This window comes from Sturnira hondurensis, unplaced genomic scaffold (assembly GCF_014824575.4).
Source record: "Sturnira hondurensis isolate 20B ecotype Veracruz unplaced genomic scaffold, ASM1482457v3 Scaffold0016535, whole genome shotgun sequence".
NCBI classification, from domain to species: domain Eukaryota; kingdom Metazoa; phylum Chordata; class Mammalia; order Chiroptera; family Phyllostomidae; genus Sturnira; species Sturnira hondurensis.
The window spans coordinates 324,149-347,058 of NW_028089166.1; the positions used below are offsets into that span (position 1 = coordinate 324,149).

Consider the following 22,910-nt stretch of genomic DNA (forward strand, 5'->3'; position numbering starts at 1 on the left):
AAACTAGCTTTTCTTTTGAAACAAGAATGTACAACCAATATGGGTGATACACTTAGAAGAAACATTTGATTATGCCCCTTAATGAAAAAAGCTATCATAATTATGATTAGTTAAGCTATAAAAGTCCACTTGAAATGGAATGCAGGTTACTAATCTGTTGCCTGGTTTCACAAACTGAGTAGCTTCTACATTTGCAGTGCTTATTAAAGCTACAATATTTAACTGAAATACACAAATTTTCTTAAAACATAATTTTCCCCTTGGTTGAATATTCTTTTGTACTAAAGAGAGAGAGACATTATGATAAGAGGGCAACTGTTATACTTTTGGCTCTATTTTTGTTTTTTTCCTCTGCTTGGCTATTAGTGAAATGCTGTTTCGTAGGTAAAGTTTGTATAACATGGAAGTAATAACTGATGACTAAAAGCCCTCAGACTAGCTTTGTACATGGTGTTGGGCATGATAAACAATTGTCATGTTTACTAGATTAAAAAATAAAACTGGTAAATATTACTTATTAAAATATAAAATGCAAATCATTCTGAAAAAAATCTAGCACCAATGCTTAGTCCATAAATTTTTAATGCCTTCATTTAACCTTACTTTCTTATAAGGTTGTAAACCTTGGAACATATGACCTTCAACTTCTCTACTTTAGGTCCTACATAATACTCTTCACCTATAGTTCTCTGAATTCTTTCAAGCATTCTCTAAGTGCTTGAGTTTTTAAAGGAATGAATGAATGTGAATTAAAAAGCAAATGATTGCACATAAGAAAGAAAAAACAAATCTTTAAGAAAAAACAAAAAGAAATGGTGATAAAGGATATACTTGGGAGTTAGATGTTCCGAGATAAAAAATTAGAGCTTTACCATTTAATAAAATTTTTATTTCAGCCATTTTACTTGATTTCTCCACACACATTTTCTCATCTGTAAAATGTGATGACTTTGGGGGAATCAAATGAAATAACGGAGGAAAATGTTTACCAAAGTGTTTGAAATTTCATAGAATATAAGCATGATGATGTGATGCAGTTGCAACAGTATTTATGAGCCTGTTGCAAAGGCTGTTGGAAAGCCGTGTCCTTAGATTGATTTTACACACTTCATTTTCCAGGTGAAGCATACATGCGGTTGAGCAAACTCCCAGAAGCAGAGCATTGGTATATGGAATCATTGAAATCCAAGACTGACCACATTCCTGCTCATCTCACCTATGGGAAACTGCTGGCTCTCACAGTGAGTTCCTACCTTCCTCACCCTTTAGACAATTGTTTTCTCCGTGCAGACTGAGGTAGCTATGGCTTGAGATACTGGTTCTTAGCCAGTTAATGCAGGTTGTTAGGACATACTGATGGCAATACTAAGTTAGAACCCTGTATTCAAAATGTGGAAAAATGTATTTCTTTGACTATAGGGTTTGCTTTAGATAAAATATGATATGGCATGGTCCTTGATATCACTTAATGAATTATATCAATGGAGAAACCCCTATATATAATTCATAATGAATTTGTCATAATAGCAATGTTTATATGAATAGGTTCTACAAGCCAGTGTTAACCCAGAATTGGCTGTAATTAGAACAAAATCTGATTCTTTTAAGATAGGCAAAAGTTTGCGTGTGTGTGGATTAGTAAGATCTGGAATTCCTTCATGGTGATATTATTATGAAAGGGAAGTGAAGCGTCATTTGGACACTCATTATGTGACAAGCACCCTGGGAAGCCACGGTTCCGTGAAAGTGGCATTGTTGTAAAGCATAAGAAATTGCTGATATTCAACCAAATAGTGCAATTTCATGTGTTTCAAACTATTAATAATGGTTTTATTTTATATAATAAAAAGTTCTGTCCAAAATATGTAAAGTTTTTCAGCTCACCCAGCTAATAAGTAGAATTAACCTTCAATCCTAATCTGAACCTATTAACTGTATTGATGTAGTTAAACCACCTAATCTTTCTCCAGTATTAATAAAAATAAATAATTGCTAGGAAAGCATAGAGCAAAAGGTCAGGAAAGTGATTCCTGAATGAATGCATAGAAAGGTATAATTATTTAAAAGTAATAACATTTAATTTCTCACAGAAGATGCTAGATCGAGCACTTTAAATTATTATGTATCCAGCCCTGGCTGGTGTAGCTCCGTGAATTGAGTGAGGGCTGCGAATGAAAAGGTTGCCAGTTCAATTCCCAGTCAGGGCACGTGCCTGGTTTGTGGGCCAGGTCCCCAGGGCAGGCCATGTGAGAGGCAACCACACATTGATGTTTCTCTCTCTTTCTCCCTCCCTTCCCCTCTCTCTAAAAAGTAAATAAAAATAAAATCTTAAAAGAAATAAATAAAAATAAATTATTATGTATCCGTTCTAAGATACCACTAAAATGTTACTAGAGAAATTATATAGGCAGACTAGGTAACCAGAAAACATCTCACTAAAAAAAAATCTACATATACTTGATAAAATATAATACATATGCTCTCAGTGCATAACTGAACTCAAAAATAGGAAGAGAACTTCCCAGGAGATAGTAAGGAAATGACAGTTAACCACCAGAAGAGTGAGCAGTAGGCCTATCCTGTAGTGTAGCTCATTTGGGATAGTTTACCAGCTGTGATAACCTATGGGAAGGGGAGGGGCTGTTTGTTTGTTTATGTGTTTGTTTTTGTTCTTACTGCAGTAAGAGACAAAGCTGTAGACCAATGGAAGGCTAGGAATTAGGTGTTAAAAAAGTAAGGAAATTTGTATCCTTAGGGAAAGAATAATACAGACTAAGCCTGCATACTGATACAATAAGCAGAATGAAGCATTGCCCGTGTCAGCGTGGGATCTGAATCGAGAATGAAAGAAGTCTCTGCTGGGAATTGGTTACTGAGTCCTTCCTCTACCAGGCTTAGGCTTTGTGTTTACTTTATTTGCATGATCAGGGACTTTATAGGCCAAGAAATTAAATAAAAATTTAGTCCACTAAAAGCTTTTGCTGAAGAAATTATAGTAGATGTCCTTAAAAAAAAAAAAACCAGTTAAATCTAGAAGGAGTTGCTGAGTGAGGGAAGGAAAGAATGGTGAACAAAGAAATAGTGATTATGTGGATAAATTAGAGTAAACTTTTACTTAGTAAAATTTTTAGAAAAGATAACCTCATAGAAGCAATCAGAATGTGAGAGGAGATGAGATTGAAACTGATTGTTGGAGGTCAGGAAGTGAAAGAGAAGGTATTACAACTGATTTCTCAGAGCTGTCCTTGGGATGGGGTAACAATGAAGAGAAATCTTACAGAAGCAAAAAGAAACCCGGAGAGATGACTCAATGCTTGGAGGCAGCTGCCATAGAAGAGAGTGAGTTAAAGAGCATACAATGGGGTAATCAGTTATAATGGATATATGAAGCAGTCAGTTCTGTCCCCTGTGTAAACAGTGTCCCAACCAGGCACTCACCTGTAAGTCACAGGAAAGGAAGCTCATGGTGCTGGTGCTATTGAATAATAGAGGTCCAGCCCTCGGGACCAGCTTGCACAATTGACAGTGGGAAGCAGAGGGACTGAAAAGAAGATTGAGTGAATGTCTTCCAGGGGAGTACTCAGATTCTCAGTGCCCTGCCCCCACCCCGTGCAGAACACCAGCAACACAAGATTTTATACTCCCCTGGCAACCCTACCTCCCCACACCCCACACACCCCATCTCCAAGAAATGAAGTCTTTTCTAGAGAAACCGATCGTCGTGTGAAAAAGATTTCCACATGCCTACATATGGAGAGGACCTATACGTGGCTGGTTCCTAGAGCAGATACACAAAAGTGAATCTATCCAGTCTAGAGAGCACACCTCTGCGTAAGGGGCATCGTTTAGCTTTTATTAACTTATTGTTAAATATCAGTGGGAAACCAAGGAGCATCAGTCATATTATGGAAGTCTCAAGTATAAAATATTTTTTCCTCTTTATATACATTTATTTTATCTTCATTATTGTTGTTCAATTATAGTTGTCCCCATTTTCCCTCCATACAAAACAAATTATGAAGACACTGGAGGAAGGAGAAGAAAATACTTTTAAAAAACATATTAGAAAGTGATAGTAATGTAGTATTTCATGAAGCAGGATGTCATTAAACCATAAGTAATGAAAAATGAGAAAGAGCTTGTAGGCATACTAATTCAAAGAGATATATGCACCCCACGTTCACTGCAGCATTATTTGCAGTAGCCGAGCTGTGGGAGAACCCAAAGTGTCCACTGAGACCGCTGGGGAAAGGAGACATGGTGCATACACACAACGGAGCGTTGCTTGGCCGCAAAAAGAATGAAGTCTTATCATTTGCAGTGGCACAGTTAGACTGTGCTCAATGAAAGAAGTCAGAGAAAGATAGCATGTGATTTCACTTAATATGTGGCATCTACAGAACAAAATAAATGAACAAACAGAACAGAAACAGACCCATGGATACTGAGAATAGACTAATAGTTGCCAGATGGGAGAGGGCTTGGGGGGCTGGGTGACAAAAGTGAAGGGATTAAGAAGTACACATTGGTAGTTACAAAATAGTTGGGCAATGCAGAGTATAGAACAGGGAGTGTAGTCAATAATATCGTAATAACTGTGTATGGTGCCAGGTGGGTAGTAGAATTATTGGGGGGGTCACTTCACAAATTATACAATTCTCTAACCACTGAGTTATACACTGGAAACTAATATAAAATAATATTGAGTGTAAACTAGTTTTAAACAAATAAAATAGGGTCAAACAAATTTTCATTTGAGGACAAATTTTCATTTAAAAGAATAAAGGTGAAGAAATCTTTCCCTATGAAAACAAAAAGAAAATGAAATAACAAATAAGAAGTAGCCCTTTATGAAAGCCCTGGCTGGTGTAGCTCAGTGGATTGAGTGCGGACCTGTGAACCAGAGAATCGAGGTGTGATTCCCAGTCAGGGCACATGCCTGGGTTGCAGGCCAGTTCCCAGCAGGGGACGCATGAGAGGCAACCATGCATTGTTATTTCTCTCCCTTTCTCCTTCCCTTCCCCTCTAAAGATAAATAAATAAAAATATTTAAAAAGAAGTAGTTATGAAAGAAGTCAAAATAAGACCCAACAGAAGAAGAATAGACAGAGGGAAAGGAAAACTCAGAGTTACTCAGAGTCGATGGGGCCACGACGTTGCTATTTCTGCCATTTATGTGATTGTAATGTGTCGACTTTAATCAGTTACAGAATTGTTTTAATTTGTGAAAACCTTCCCATTTCTTATTCAGATAGCATTAGAACTCCACATATTCACAGAACTCCACATGAGAATAGAATTCACATACATCTCTTGCCTGGATCACTACCTTTGAGATATTCTTAAAGATTTCAATTGGAATCTTTTTAAAAATTAGATTGATAAATAATCACCCTCATAAAGTAGTTCTACAAGTTTCAAATGCCTGATTTTCAAAAGCTAAGAAGAAGCCACTTAGAAAAGAAAAAAATTGGAAGCTTAAATGTGCTTATTTCTGAATATACCTAGAGCCTGACACTAACTACTAGTCTGGTTGTAGAGACCGCATGTCCATTTTACCCCCGTTCTTTTCAAGCCTCAGTGTTTTAAAGCTCCTGTTCCAAAAATATGATTTTACAAGCTGCTTTTTTTTGTGGCATTTTTAAAAACAAGATTTAGAAGTTTTAACTCACTGAAACATATGGAAGGGAAGGAAAAACTTGTGTATTATGATCCAAATTTTAATTCTCCCACAACCACCAAAACGTTTATAGTTTCCGATTTGCTGATTAGATGAAATAGAAACCCTGTCATGAAATGACTTGAACTCGCGATGCCAAAACCTCACAACCATCTTTAACAGTTTCTTTTTGAATTATGAGATTTGGCAAATTTTTGATCTCAGTGGACTGCTTTTGTCTAACTCTGGGTTTCTTGGCCTGGTAAGAGGCCCTTGACTTAACATGAAATTGGCAAGGGGAAAAGTGCCACACATTTTGACTTCTGACTGCTTTAAATATTAGATATTGTAAAAGGGAATTGTTTATTAGTCTCAAGAGAAGAGAAATAAAAATGGAGTGGTGTTTTTATTTTATCAAAACTGACCAAAGCAAATATGTAAAAATGATATTCAACTATATTAGACAGACTATAGAGTAGGATTTCATATAAAATTATATTTTTATAAGACAAATAAAAAACCAGATTATTGGTACAGTGGAATGATTTACTTAGTACATTTTTTGGTACAAAACTTTCTTGAAGAATTTGTGTAGTATTTGCAGTATTTAGAAAAGTTCAAAATGATTTAGCATTTCCTAGGATATTTTGACAAATTTCACAGATCAAATCATTTTTATCCTTTTATTAAAACTGTCCTTTTTTCTCACTGCCTGCTCAAATTTTATTTCCTCTGTGAGGTCTTACCTGAGTCTTTCAATCAGTTGTTTTTTCTCTTCTCTGTACTTCCATAGCCCGGTCTAAGTAGTTCTGTGAGGGCACTTCCCAGATCGAACAGCGGAAATAAATCTGTATCTGCTTTTTGACCGTAGACTTGGGTCAGGAACTAAGTCTTATCTTTTTATCTCTTCAGTATATGGCAGTTCACTATCTTGCTAACTATTCCTAAAACCTCCTTGTGTGTTTCTCTTTTTAAGTTATTTAAGAGCTGTGTAATAACTTTTTAAAATTTTTGTTTCCTTAGCCTGATTCTTATTTCCTCATTATTCCCTTCATTTGGTCAACAAATGTATTGAGACTCAATCTCCATGCTAGGCATCATTCTAATTCCCAATGCTATGTACTGAATGAAGGAGTGAGAATGGCCTGGTTGTAGGTAGGACACAGAGTGACTTTCCAAGACCCTAGACGGAGAGGTTACGGGTGTGCATCTCTTGAGTGCCTGTGCTGCATATATGTTATCTTATATATTTTTACAATGAATAAAGATATATGATTATCCTCTTTTTATACATAAAGAAACAGCTTTAAAGATTTAAGGCACATCCTCAAGAATAACTTAGCTATTAAATACTAGAATTGGTTACAACCTCAAGGTGTTCTGAATTGAGCATCATTAATTTTCACTCTGTATTACATAATTTTAAGTGAGGAGTTAATTTTTCCCTGGTTATACCTTATAGGAGATTCTAAAAGTAAGCCAGTCCTTCCTCCCTTTTCCCCTTTTATAACTCATTTTTAGATATTACATCTCTATGCCAGTTTAGTTTGAGTTGTTAAACACATTTTTATTATTAGGCATTATAGGTCATGAACTTAGGAATTTTGGTTTTGGCTATTGGTACTTTTAGGTCTTAGAGTATAACTAAACACAAGTTTTCCCGGGTCTTCTAGGGATAGTGCCATCTCAGGGTCACTGGCTGCCTCCCTGCTTACATGTCATTGGGCCTCAGTGACATCTCTCTGAAATTTGTGGGACTTTCACACCACCCTGTGTCCCATTAAAATACTACCCATGAACAGTCTTTAAAACTGTGAATTATTTCTTGTTTGAACTTGGTTGCTTAGGGCTTGTGCCATGAGTTTAAAATGAGGCACGCAGTAAGAGATAAAGGAAGGGGTAACGTTTCCATTATTACGGTATTTCACATGATTTTATAACTGTTTCTAAAGCTGTGTGTGCTCTGTGATTATATGTACACCCTTACTTTGATTTTTTGTCTTCCTTTCTCTTTGTCCTATTCAACTTATTTAAGCCAATTATTTTGCAGTTTTTGTGAGTGAGTAAAATTAATATTGACTTAAATTGTAGTAAAAGCTATTTGGCTGTTAGCTTATTTTATTACCAGATTTAGGTTAGCAAGAGAAGAGGAAGGATATGGGAGACTCTAACGGTGATTCTTAATACAGAAAACCTTTATGTTGGCTACTGCATGGACATACTAAGCCAGATTTCTGTGTCTAGCCAGAGTGAACTGGAATACATAAAACTTCAGTTGTGGAAGTACTGAGGTTCTATTGCAAAGTTGAATACCCCAGGCTAGAATGGTGTCCCTGTAGTTGGTCTCTAGTGCTGTGGGACTTGTTTTACAAGTCTTTTGTACTAATTATTACTATTTAGAGCTGGGATTATTTTTTTCACTTAGTCTTTTTTAAAGCAGACTTCATTATGTTCACTAACAGCTTTGTTTAGATAATAAAGGGAAAGGAAGAAAAAATCATTTTGTCTGTGACTCTGACTTATTATTAGGATATGTCTAATTCAAATTGAAAAATTTATTCTGTGACAAGATGAGTAATATAACATATTATGCTACTGTAATATAGAAGAAACCTTAATTCAGTATTATATTCAGCTAAGCATTTTTATGTGAAATTGCCACATCTAGACTTTATAATGTAGCATTCTAGAGATAATTTGGTTATCATTGTATTATTTTTTACTCATAAGCATAATGGATCTGATAGTTCATTTTTTAAGAAACCAGTTTCTCAATTACTCTACTTACAATTACTCTACTTATTGTCACCCAGTAACATAGGAATTCAGATGTCTCCCAAATATATCATGCTTTTATTCTTGCTTTTGTATGTCAGTTAGTAGAAGTCATTGTTAAAGATACTTCCTTTTGCCAGATATTTTTAGAAAAAATAATTCTAGCTGCTTTATATTTAAATGTACATTCATGTGTTTGAAAACAAATATTAACTTTTTATTTAGCTATAAACAGAGTTATATTGCTTTTGACCCAACTTACATTTTCACTGTTATCATTTTGTTGGGTTTCCGCATTTGGTCTGTAGTTGGCATTTGCTGACACTTAACCAGCTCAGCAGGCTTAGGCCCTCCTGATTCCCGGTGCTCTGATTGGGAAAGACATGAATGGACAAGTGATGTGCCCATTAAATAATAGCCTTTCTTTCTTATAGAGCTCTAAAAAAATCCTGTACAAAGACCTCCATTTGAGACCAGTTTGCTGACACTGATCTTTGTCTCATGCTCTATAATAAACAGTGGTGATGCAGAGACAAACAGGGCATTTCCTTGGCCTCACGAAGGCCTCACTGCATTCTGTAGAGGAGAAATTGATACCAGAACCAGGAGTAGGTGCTTCAGTGGTGGGCTGCCATGCTTCGTGACTGGTGGAAATGGCTTGTTTCAGAAAGGACAGTTATGTAGGTACTTTAATTTTATTTCTTTTTTATTGTTAATATAGATACAGGATCCCATACCAGTTAGTGTTCACCTGTCCCTCACTTGACAGTCCTTTCGATTGTCCTGAGCCCCACTGACTCACGACATAGAGTGCAGGACTCAAGTTCATGACGTCCCCGTTCGTGTTCTTCCTGCTGGATCATGTTTACTCTTCTGTTACGGAATGAAGCATAATAACATTTTAATGTCAGTTAAACTCTACTTTTAATCTATGTTTTATACTTGCCTTGCTTATAATTTTTAATAGGATAAAATTTGAGTCTTTTGTTAAAACAGCAGTCTGGTGTAAGGGTGTTTACCTTTAGGAAAGGAGGTACAGGCAACATGCATTTTCAGAATGTATCTTTCTTCAAAAGCAAAAACTTTTGCCTTTTACAAAAGGAGGTTGCCTCCTTTCTGTGGCATCTGGCTGTGTATGTATATATTCTATACACATACACTTGTATGCACATGTGCAAATACATAAAATCGCATCCATTCTAAGAATGGAAAGTTTTCGTGTTTGCAGTCTTATAAATAGGTTCAAAAACAGGCCAGCCATGAACATGCCACAATTCCATGAGGCTTTTGCATCTTCACTCTATTTACTCACATTGCATTTGAGGCCCGTGAGCCTCAGCAGCATGAGTCATGAAGCCTGCGGAGCTGTAGATTATATCCTTAGTTCTGTATTCTAAATATACTTTTTCCAAACAACAGTTAGTTCTGAATTCAACTTCATTTTTATCCAAGTCCTGAGCTTCTGGGACCATCTGAAACTAATTGCCTATCTTCCTTGATATAAATCTGTTGCTTTCCTGCCTAAAAAATAATTAAATGTTATGTTTAGGGTGGCCTCTTACCTTCCTCCTTAGTGGTCATGCCAGTCATAGTACCTCCTGGAGTAGCTCAGCCTCTTTATGATGTGACAAACTAGGTATTTTATATGTGCTCTTCCAATACGTCCTCACAATCCCAGGATCTAGACACCCACTGTGTAAATGAGGAAGCTGAGTTTCATACAAGTCAAATTCATATCTGTGTTCAAAGCCTGTACTACCCTTTGTTTTTTCTGAAAGCTGTGTGATTTAAATTGTTCTCTAGTCTTTTATTAATTATGGCAAGGCATGCATATGTATATATAGTGAAAAGAAAGTCATTGAGCCCTGGCTGGTGTGGCTCAGTGGACTGAGCGTTGGCCTGTGAACCAAAAGGTCACTGGTTCCATTCCCACTCAAGGCACATGCCCGGGTTGTGGGCCAGGTCCCCAGTAGGGGGCATGTGAACTGATCTATGTTTCTCTCACGCATCAATCTTTCTCTCCCTCTCTTTCTTCCTTCCCCTTCCTCTAAAAATAGATGAATAAAATCTTAAAAAAAGAAGAAAGTCATTGAAAAAAATACAAATAAATGGAAGCACATACCGTGTTCATGGTTTGGAAGACTTAACATCATTAAAATGTTCATATAACCAAAACAATCTATAGATTCAATGTAATTCCTACCAAGATATCAATGACATATTTCACAAAACTAGGACAAATATTTCAAAAATTTATGTGGAACCACAAAATGCCTCTCATAGCAACAGCCATCTTGAGAAAGAAGAACAAATTTGGAGGAGTCACACTACCTGATAGGAAACTATACTATAAGGCCATAGCAATCAAAACAGTATGGTACTAGCATAAAAACAGACACATAGATCAATGGAACCAAATAGAGAGCCCAGAAATAAATCCACACCATTTTAGTCAAGTAATATTTAATAAAGGAAGCAAACACATATAATGGCCTAAAGATGGTTTATTCAATAAATGGTTGGGAAAATTGGACAAATACGTGCAGAAAAATGAAACTAGACCATTTTCTTACACCAAACACAAGATTAAATATGAAGTGAATTAAAGACTTAAATGTTACACTCAAAACCATAAAAATTATAGAGGAAAACACCGGCAGGAAAATCTTGGACGTTGCTCATAGCAATATTTTTTTCTGATATATCTCCTCAATCAAGGGAAACAAAAGAAAAAATAAACAAATGGTATTGTATCAAACTAAAAAGGTGTTGCACAGTGAAGGAAACCATCAACAAAATGAAAAGACAGCCCATTCAATATGCTCAATGTCATTAATCATTGAAACGCAAATTAAAACCAAAATGAGATATCATCTCATACCTTTCAGAAGAACCGTCATCACTAAATCATTAAACATCAAGTCTGATGTGGAAAAAGGGGAACGCTTTTGCACTGTTGGTGGGAATGCAGTCACTGGAAACCAGTATGGAGTTACCTCAAAAAGTTAGAAATGGAAGTGCCCATGACCCAGTGGTTCCACTTCTGGGAATTTATCTAAAGGAACCCAGAACACTAATTCAGAAGAATATATGCACCCCTGTGTTCACTTCAGCATTATTTCCAATAACCAAGATTTGGAAGCAGCTCAAGTGTCTATCACTAGATGAGTGGATTAAAAAAGCTGTGGTACATTTAAACAATGGAATACTACTTGGCTGTAAAAAGGAAGAACATTTTATCCTTTGTGACAATGTGGATGGACCTGGGGAACATAATGCTAAGTGAAATAAGCCAGTGTGAGAAAGGCAAATAACTCATGGTTTTACTCATATGTGGAATCTAACAAGCAAATAGAGACAGACTCATAGATAGGGAGCAGGCTGCCAGCTCTGGGTGGGGGTTGAGGGGTAGAGCGACCCAGCAAAAAAGAAAGAGAACTCATGGGTGTGAACAGAAGTGTGGTTGCTATGGCAGGTGGGGGGAGGTAGTTGGAGGTGGAGGAGAGTATAAGGGGGACAAATGGTAATGGAAACAAAATACAATAGAAAATAAACTATTGGAGCTTTGGGAAAAAATAAAATAAAACCAGCTGTATTAAGAAATAATTGTAAAATATAAATGCCTAACTTCAAAATGCATAAAAACTTTTTTTAAAACAATTTTTTTTGGCCCTGGCTGGTGTAGCTCAGTGGATTGAGCGCAGGCCTACGAACCAGAGGATCGCGGTTCGATTCCCAGTCAGGGCACATGCCTGGGTTGCAGGCTGGTTCCCTGCAGGCCAACTCCCAGCAGGGGACGCACGAAAGGCAACCATACATTGAGGTTTCTCTCCCTCTCCTTCCCCTCTAAAGATAAATAAATAAATAAAATCTTTAAAAAAAATTTTTTTTTTGAAAAAAATTTTATTGATTCATTTGAGAGAAAGAGAAAAGTATCTATTTGTTGTTTCATTTATTTATGCATTCATTCATTTGTTGATTCTTCTATGTGCCCTGACTGGGGATCAAGCCTGCAAACTTGGCATATGAGCACAATGCTCTAACCAACTTTGCTACTCACCCAGGGCCAGTTTAAAACAAATCTTCACTCTGTTTTTAGGTTTTCTTGTAGTGAAATTCTAAAGTGAAAAGAGAATTTCTATGTATATCATTAGATAAAAAAAAAAGAACTTCTAACATGGATAATGGTTATAAGATTTAGGTATTTATATATGTGAAGTAACAAGGAAATAGTAATACTGAGGGGGTTGGAAAGATTGAGCAAAAAGGAAAAAGGACTTATGGACAACAGTGTGATGATTTGATGTGGGGAGGGAGTTATAAGGGTACTAAATGGTAATGGAAAAAATATAGTAAAGGGACTTCTGGTCAAGATAGCAGTATAGGCAGACATGGCTTCCCTTTTTGTACAACCACAACAAAACTACAACTGAAATATAGAACAAACATTGCTCAGAACTGTCAGAAATCGAGTTAAGGTAACTAAAAATCTGACAACTATGGAATTAATGAAACCACATCCATTCAGACTGGTGAGAGGGTGCAGACGTGGAATGGGTTGGTCCCTCACACACATGTGATGGATAAAAATTCTGGAGGGGTATCTGGGGAGAGAGAAGTCCCAGCCCCACACCAGGCCCCCCAGCCCAGATTTCCATTACCAGGAAAATAAGTCCCACAACTTCTAGCTGCAAAAACCAGTGGGGATTGAGTTGGTAGATGAAACTTTTGGAGCCCCAAGCAGCTTGTCTTAAAGAACCCACACATGGACTCACCTACTCTGACTCATTCTCTCTGGGCTCCGGCACCGGGGTGGCACCTTGAGGGGCATCAGTGGTATGGAGGGGAGGGCTGAGGTGTCTGGTATCAAGGTGAGCAGAGGCCATTGTTCCTTTTCTGGGCCCTCTACCCACAGAGCATCAGCTTGGTGCATATCTGAGGCCTCATATACCTGGGTAGCACCTTGGAGACCCCCAGAGGCTCTTCCCTACCCATCTTATTGGCCCACCCAAGCTGCTTTTTTATATGAATGGCTGTTCTTGGCTTCACACCTTCCTAAATCCTTTCAAACAAACAGCAGCTGGCCTCAGTGGGCCCCAGGCCCAGAACTAGCAGCCTAGAATTTCAGCTTGGTTTCCCCTGGGAATCTCCAAGCCAAGCACAAGTAGCAGCCATCTCAGATTGCTTTATAACTCAGGGTGTCCCAGGGCAAAACACAGATGGGGGCTAATGTTGGTGTGGACCACCCAGGAAATCCCAGAGCCCGTGCACCCAGTGGACAACTACAGACCACATCTGAGCACCACCACCCTGTCCCTGCACAGCTGATCCTCCACAGAGAGCAGAGTTTGGAGGTCAGTGGTCATAGCCAATTCTTTTAGCTGACTGGCTTGGGTAAGTCCCTCCCATTAATCTGCCAACAGCAACCAAGGCTCAACTACAAGAGGAGGGTATACTTAGCCCACACAAAGGGTGCACCTCAAGTACCCAGTTTGGGTGGTAGGGGAGGTAGTACCACTGGAACCTGCAGGATGCCCACCGCATTGGGCCACACTACCAAGACTGGGAGCCAAAGCAGTTCTACCTAATACACAGACACAGGGAGGCTGCCAAAACAAGGAGACAAAGAAACATGGCCCAAATGAAAGGACAGACGAAAACTCCAGAAGAAATGGAATGGAGATAAGCAGTCTATCAGATGCAGAATTCAGAACACTGGTTATAAGGATGCTCAAGGAACTTTGTGAGGACCTCAGCAGCATAAAAAAGATCTAGTCAGAAATGAAGGATATACTAACTGAAATAAAGAACAATTTACAGGGAAAACAGAGAGGATAAAGCTGAGAACCAAATCAATGATTTGAAATATAAGGAAACACCAAAAAAATGAATCAGAAAAACAAGAAGAAAAAAGAATCCAAAAATGAGGATAGTGTAAGTAGCTTCAGGGACAACTTTAAGCAATCCAACATTCACTTCATATGGGTGCTAAAAGGAGAAGAGAAAGAACAAGAAATTGGAAATGTATTTGAAAAAATAATGAAAGAAAACTTCTCTAATTTGGAAAGGAAGGAAATAGACATGCAAGTCCAGGAAGCACAGAGAGTCCCAAAAAAGATGGAAGCAAAGAGGCCCACTCCAAGACACATCAAAATTAAAATGCCAAAGGTTAAAGATAAAGAGATGGGGAGTGGGGGTTGTGGAAGAATGGGTGACAAGGAGAGGGGGTTAATAAGTACAAATAAGTAGTCACAGAATTACCATGGGAATGTCAACTATAGTATAGGAAAGGGACTAGCCAAAGAACTTCTACACATGACCTTAGACATGAACAAGGGTAGGGGGATTGCCTGAGGGAGTGGGGGGTGCTAGTTTGGAGGGGAGCAAAACAGAAAAATCAGGACAACTGTAATAATATAATCAATAAAACATAATTTTTAAAAATAAAAAAATATAATAAAGATTAAATTTCAAAAATAAAATGAAACAAACATGCTGTATTTATTATACCATGCATGGTATATAGTTTCTCTCACATTTTACGTTTTGAAGGAAATATGATCTTCCAGACTGAAAGGGAGGGCAAGATGAGAGGCCTGAGTGAAATGACCACTGACTTTTACCTAGTTGATGTTTAACTCGTAGGACACTGAGTTGGAGCCAGAGCCCCTGAGCACTTTCCTACTTACAAATTTATTTCTTCTCACAGTGGAAGCATAACTCTTTTAAAAGGCTTAAGATGCAGCTGCAATTGAATCTCATTACTGAAGTATAATTGAGGTTCTTTGTCAAGAGAGACAGACTGAAGAACCTTCCGGAGCTACACTGTGACTTGGTGGGCATTGTAATAACTGTACCGTAGGTGGGAGCCAGCATCACGAGGATTCACACATGAAAAGGACATTTTGGTCAGTCTGACATTCGCATGTGATTGGGTTGTACTGACCATTGTAGAAAGCCATGCATTATAATGGCATGTGATGGAGGGGTAAGTAGTGTTGTTGTTAGAGCTAATGGTCACTTTGGGAAATATTTGACCTTGAGTAATGGAGCTAGAAGACATTATATCCTATATAATTTGCTCTATTTCTTATTTCTTGGAATGAAACAGCAATAGCTAGAACAGAATTTCTGTCTGCTCAAATCAGAAATTTACTCATTTTTAAGAAGAAAATGACTGATTGGGAGCCTATGGTCCTATGTTTTAAGATGTCTTTGCATACCTAAAAAAGACGATTACCTCAGCAGTGGGTTACCTAGTGTGGGAAAAGTTGAATGCTATATTTCTTTCTTTAAATATGTTAACATACATACTAATTATCAAAGGACCTGAAAGTCTTTTTGTATTTTGAATATTCATCTGTACTTACAATGAATATTTTGTACTTAAAATTTTATTATGGAACCTCTAAGTTGAACTTCTCATCATCTAGAGAAAAGAATGTCCTGCCGAATAAACTCTGAGGATCGCTGTGATATACCAAACTGCAAGGGGTGGTGCTTATAGAAGTTCTAGAAATACATATAAGTGAAAACAACACTGAGTTTTATGTAACAGACCACCACACTGGGGCAGGAACACCTGAGATGTTGCCAACCTACTGATTTAGTTCACTCTTAAGTAACTGTTTAGTTTGAAACATCTAAGAATTCAATAAAATTGGAGTGTAGTTTCTTGCTTTTCTCTATGATGAATGGGCAGAGATACTAAGAAAGTTCCAGGAAATTAGGATGCAGGTGTCACCAAGGTCAGGATTTGGGATGAAAAAGAAATAGTTCACATTGGAGCTAGAGCCACCCTAAGAAAAGGCCATTTGTCTAAATTTGTCCAAAACTGAAGTGAGTTGGGGTACGGTTGGTAATGTTATATGTATTTAGGATATGCTCATCTGTAAGAGAGTGGATCAAAAAACGATGGTACATTTACACAGTGGAATATATGCAGAAGAAAGAGAGAAGGAGCTCCTCCTACCCTTTGTGACAGCATGAATGAATCTAGAGAGCATTGTGATGAGTGAAATAAGCCAGGTGGTGAAAGACAAATACCATGTGATCTGACCTATAAGTGGAACCTACTCAACAAAACAAACAAGCAAGCAAAATATAACCAGAGACATTGAAATTAAGAACAAACTGACAGTAACCAGAGGGGACGGGGAGGGGGATAACAGGGGAAAGAAGGTGAAGGGTCAAGTCAAGGAACAGGTATAAAGGACCCAGGACAAAGCCAAAGGAGAGAAGGGTTGAGGGTGGGAGTTGGGAGTGGGTGGAGCAGGAGAAAGTGGTGGTGGGAAAATGGAGACAAATGTACTTCAACAACAATTTTTTTAAAAAATCTCTAGAATACAGGTAGAACAAAAGACGTTTGTTTTTATTCATTAAATTTAAGCCATAATTTTGAAAGAGAACATTCACTTCATTAATTTATGACCAGATGCAAATCACTTTCTGTTTTTAATGCCTCAAATATAAATAGCATTTGATCATTGCAATATATAAAATTTCTCCTGACATAACTGTACTAAATGCCAATATGTATGTACCACAAAGAATATGGGGTAGGCAAAAGTAGGTGTACAGGTGTTTGTATGGCAAATAGTACAATAATTGAGAAATAAGAATACAACAATGAATTCTGTGCTTCATTACCTGACAGCTGTAAACCTAGTTTTTCCCTGCCGTGTAATATGCCAGAGAAAGGACTTGTGGTTTGAGTTCTTTCCTTTGCTGGGATACTCTCACCCCCCTGTTTAGCAGAACAGGTATTTAAAATCGTATGAATCTGCTACTGTTACAAACTATTGCAAGCATTTGTAAAAAGAGAGGATATTGCAGTAGATTCCTGTGCCATTTTTTAATTCAAATGAAACAAAGGCTGAAATTTTGTGACATTTATATTCAATTTTTAAGAAATTAAGTTTTTAATGAACTTTTTCTTTTAAAATAGTTTAAGATTACGGTGTTATTGAGAAGTTAGGACACGAAGTTCCAGTATGCCTGACACCCAGTTTTCTTTATTAATTAACATTACATGTTAATGTGGTCCATTTGTCATGATTAATGAGCCAATATTGATATAGCATGATTAAATAAAGGACCTATTCTATTCCGGTATCGTGAGTTTTTCCAGTCTCCTCTGTGTTTTGGGCCCCATCTAGGGCACCACATCATTTCGCTGTCTTGTCACTTCATGCTCCTGCGAGTATGGCAGCATCTCAGGTCTCACTTCTTGCTGACGACCTCAGCGGCCTTGAGGAGCACTGGTCCCGTGTTTTGTGGAGTGTTCTTCAGGTGGTGTTTGGCTGGTGTTTTGTCACATTACACCAGGGTTTTGGAGGAAGACCACAGAGGTGAAATGTCATTCTTCTCTCGTCACATCTAGTTATTTACCATGAATGCGACTTAACATTGTTTTTGTTCATTTGAATGACTTGGCTTGAGGTGGATTGTTCACGTTTCTCCAGTGTAAAGACAGTCTTTTTTCCTTTCCTTTCCACACCATGCTCTTTGGAAAGAGGTCAGTGTGTGCGGTCCATACTTAGGTAATGGGGGTTATGCTCTTCGAGGACAGAGTACCTATATGCATTATTTAATATCCTTTGCATGGAGATTTGACTCTTTTCTTTAATGATTTGTTGAAAATTTTATCTGCATTAACATAGAGTAAGGACTATTTGTTTTATACATTGGGTTGTAATATGTTTGTACTGTTCACTTTGTTGCTCAGGTTGGTTTTGTGCCTAGCTTTGATCAGGTTTCAGAGGTTTTCATAGGTTTCTGTGTCCCTTTGACTTACCTCCATCTTGTGTGTGTTTTTGTCTTCAGGTTCCTTCGTACTCTCTGTCACTGTAACACACTCCGGGCTGATCTTACGTATTTTCTTCCCAAGTCCTAGAATCAGACATTTTTGCCACGAGCTCTGGGTTCTTTTATTGGGAAATAGTTTAGAATCAAGATCTGGGTTCTGGGTGTACTTTGTGCTGCTGGGGCGTCATTGTGTCTAGGCTCTCCCAGATGGCAGAGCAAGGAGATACCCTTGTGCCCTGCCCGGCTGGTGCACAGACACTCCTATTTCCTCAGCAGCTAGTGTTCCAGCATTCACACACAGTGGTTGAGAATCGTTGACTTGTACGCCCCTGGCAGAAGAAACCTTGTCGACCAGAAGGCTGTTCATGCTCACGTGGTCTTTGCCTTACATTTTACAGGCTGCCTCGTTTCTCAGCTTAGGCCGGCACCTCGTTGCCCCAGGTTTCCAAACAGACTGCTGCCTCGGCCTGGACGATTGCTTTCCTGTCTCTTCAGGTGGCAGCATGTAACCCAATCATTTAGTGTCGCCTTTAACACTCCCTTTTACACAATAGTGATTGTTCCAGGCAGTCTTCGTGTTTCCGTCATGTTTCCAGGGTTCTTACTGTATATGAAAGTCTTTTTTTCTTTTTAAAAAATATATTTTATTGATTATTACAGTTGTTCTATTCCCCCCCCTTCATTCCCCTCCACCCTCACACTCCCTCCCCCACCATTCTCCCCCCCTTAGTTTATAACCATGTGTCTCAAGTTCTTTAGATTCTATATTTCCCATAATATTCTTGCCCTCCCCCTATCTATTTTCTACCTGCCATCTATGCTACTTATTCTCTGTACCTTCTCCCCCCTTCTCCTCCTCCCACTCCCCTGTTGCTAACCCTCCATGTGTTCTTCATTTCTATGGTTCTGCTCCTGATCTAGCTGTCCTCTTGGTTTGCTTTTGTTTTAGGTATGGTTGTTAATAACTGTGACTTTACTGTCCTTTCACTGTTCATATTATCTTCTTTTTCTTAGGTAAGTCCCTTTAACATTTCATGTAATAAGGGCTTGGTGATGATGAACTCCTTGAACTTGACCTCATCTGAGAAGCACTTTATCTGCCTTTCCATTCTAAATGAAAGTTTTGCTGGATAGAGCAATCTTGGATATAGGTTTTTGGATTTCATGACTTGGAATACTTCTTTCCAGCCCCTTCTTGCCTGTAAGTTCTCTTTTGAGAAATTTGCTGACAGTCTGATGGGAACTCCTTTATAGGTGACTGTCCCCTTATCTCTTGCTGTTAGTAGAATTCTCTCCTTCATTTTAATCTTCGCTAATCTAATTATGATGTGCCTTGGTGTGTTCCTCCTTGGGTCCAACTTCTTTGGGACTCTCTGAGCTTCCTGGATTTCCTGGAAGTCTATTTCCTTTGCCATATTGGGGAAGTTCTCCTTTATTATTTGGTCAAATAAGTTTTCTACTTGTTGCTCTTGCTCTTCCCCTTCTGGTACCCCTATAATTGGGATGTTGGAATGTTTAAAGATGCCCTGGAAGTTCCTAAGCCTCTCTTCATTTTCTGAATTCGTGTTGCTTCATTCTGTTCTGATTCAATGTTTCTTTCTTCCTTCTGGTCCACTCCATTAATTTGAGTCCCAGTTTCCTTCCCATTACTATTGGTTCCCTGTGCATTTCCCTTCATTTCACTTAGTTTAGCCTTCATTTGTTCATCTAATTTGTTACTAAAATCAACCAGTTCTGTGAGCGTCCTGATGACCAGTGTTTTGAACTGTGCATCTGAGAGGCTGGCTATTTCTTGGTTGCTTAGAGTTATCAGCTCTGGGGCTTTGAGTTCTTCTTGAGCCATCTTTTAGACTGGTCATGCCTGTAACGTATCAGGATCGGAGCCCTAGGTGTTCACCAGAGCAGGGCCACTTGTTTGCTGGGTTGTGACGCTGTATGTGGGGGCGGGGTCAAAGAGGAGCAATGGTGTCCCGTCTGCCGCCTCCTCCTGCTGCTGCCACCGCAGCTGCCACTGCCACTGGGGCCCGCACGTGTTTTCCCACTGCACGCAAATGTGCCACCGCCGTCAGCCCTCCACCACTGGGTTCACCCCCTGGGGCCTGCATGGTCCGTCTCACTGTTCGGGAATGTGCAACCGTGGTCAGTCTGCCCCACACCCTGACTGGTTCCGGGCTGCCTGTGCGCCTAGGTCCGGGGATCTGTCCTGCCCGACCCTTCTCTGCTACTGGCTCCGCCCCTCTTACTGGTCCTGGTTGAAGGGTTCGTTGTTGTCGGACTTCCGTATAGTTCAATTTTCTGTTCTTTCGCTATGTCTTTGTTCTCCAAACCTTTGTTGTATTCAAACTTGGTTGTGGGAGAAGGCATAGTGTTTCCACCTACGCCTCCATCTTGGCGGAAGTCTGTATATGAAAGCCTTACATGGTCGCTCAATAGTTCTATATTACTATTTGTCTGTATAGACACTGAGAGAAGGGAACCTGTCCCTTCATAAATATTTGTTGACTGAATATACATGAAATGACTGAGGCAGAGATTGGATCTCACATGAAGTGTTCTGTCTGGGTATAGCACGGACACATCACCTCCCTTCCCCTTTGATGTAATTCTTCTGTCTCTGTGCTCTCATGGAAGTAGATCTATCACCATCTATTATCCTTAGCTGTTTTCACGGCTGTCCTCCCTGTAGACAGAGAGCTAGTCTAGCGTATCAGCTCAGTCTTACTGATTATTTTAGATGTCAAGGGATGATCTTGTAAAACAATAACTATTTGTTGAACAAATAAATTATTTTAATGTTGTGTGGTGGAGGGAAAGAGTGAGAAAAGAAAAATTAAAAGTTTGAAGGAATAAATGGCAAAATTGAAGATTTGTACAAATAATTAGATGGAGGAAATGATGTTTTGAGTAGGTTAAAGTTAAGTAAAAAATGTGAAGACTTTTTAATTTCATTCTGTTGAAATTAAAATTGTCAGTTTCTTAGCATTGTCAGTTTCTTAGCATTAAAAAAGATCTAAGAATTATTTTCAAGGGTTGGACAATGGTTGTATAACATTTTGACTGTAAAATGATTTTTACAGTCAAAATGATATGTTAATCCTATAACTTACAGAGCTGGTCATCATTGTAAGATAGGAATAAAAATATAAAATTGAATGCATTTCTTTATTGTTTTTCCATTACGTAGGGGAGTATCAACTTCTGGCTATCTGTTTTGCTCTGCTAGCCTTGGAGTGCAACCTCAGAAAAGGACTTCGTATAAATGATTCATTGCAGAGAGAATTTGTAGAATTTCATGAACAGTGGTAGTGATGAAAGTGAATATGTGTTCTTCTGACAGGTATAATAGAATGCAGATAATCCTCTATTGCATTTTATTAAGTATCATATATGGCAGCCAGGAATAATACGATTTTATAGAAATTATAATATATAACTTACTTGAAGAATCACCTTGATATATGAATTTGGCGGGATGTAGAGCAATATGAAATACTTTGTACAAGATGTGATTAAGTTAAATTTATATAGATGCAGATTATAGAAGAAGCAAGCTTTCCTTTTTATGGTTTTTCTGTAGTTTTGCTGGAGTTCATTTGTGATCTTAGCATTAACTTCAATGAACATTATTGCATACTCAATTTAAAACAAATAAAATAAGCATTGTACTAAAAACATTTAATAAACCTTTAGTTGCAATTCTGAGAAATAATTTTTTTTCAGAACGTTGTAGAGATCCAAATATTTATGAATGAAAGGATTAGTATTATAAAACACCCAAATCGACAACAGTCACTATCCCTGAAAAAATGAGTATGTTCTATTATATAAAATCTTTCTTAAAGATAATGGGACTTATTTGAAATGACTCTTGTTTAGGTACATAACGTAGTCTCCTACTTTTCTAACTTTGTTAATCTAGGTAATCTGACCTAGTAGAAACTAAATAGTAGAAACTGCCTTTTCTACTATTTCTTGCTTATCCTTCAGTACAGAAGCTACCTGCTGGAAAGAATGTCTTCTCTGGGTGTTTTCTGTACTTTCTTTTATTTTTTTGTCCATTGCCTCCTCAGTATTTCTTATTGCATTATTATATTTTTAAAAGTAAAATAAATTAACATGGCCATCTAGAGTCATTTACTTTGAAAAAGTAGTGTGAAATGACAGAATTGAATAAAATGTTTTGATTAAAGTTTTGCTTCTGTTGAAATACCAGCCATCTGATGTTGCAATATTAAGAGTCAACTGTCATTTTTCTATTCTCTTATTATTCTAAGATTGGTAGCAGCTTGAACCACGCTAACTACTTCAACCTGAACTTGCCAAATTATGTTAGCATTTTAAGGAGAAAATGGACCCTTTGGAAACCATGTATTTCTGGATGGGGGGAAATGTATTATTAAACTGTCACCAGTAGTTTTGTGGATTTTCCAGTTTTATCAACAGAAGTCCTAAGGTTTTTTTTTTTTAACTGAAACTTCAGTTTTATGCTTTGGTATCGACCCTGATTTCTCTTCCTTCAAATTCTCTGATCCCAAAAAAGAATTCTGCCCGCAGCGGTCTAAGACACTCCAGAACAGGAGACAGTGTAGTTACTGACTGTTTGGGATCACAAAGTTCTCTGTGTGACTGTGTTACAAGAATGTTATTTTAAATAACGAAAAATAACCAT

The 22,910-nt window shown here is 38.0% G+C and overlaps 1 protein-coding gene across 1 annotated transcript in view; it reads left to right on the forward strand.

The window, feature by feature from the left end:
- Window positions 1-22,910, forward strand: part of TMTC2 (transmembrane O-mannosyltransferase targeting cadherins 2) — a 406,489-nt gene that overhangs the window by 282,499 nt on the left and 101,080 nt on the right. Inside the window, exon 8 of the mRNA XM_037066181.1 lies at window positions 1,120-1,241. Within this exon, the coding sequence (XP_036922076.1) occupies window positions 1,120-1,241 (122 nt within the window). The remainder of the gene's footprint in view (window positions 1-1,119; window positions 1,242-22,910) is intronic.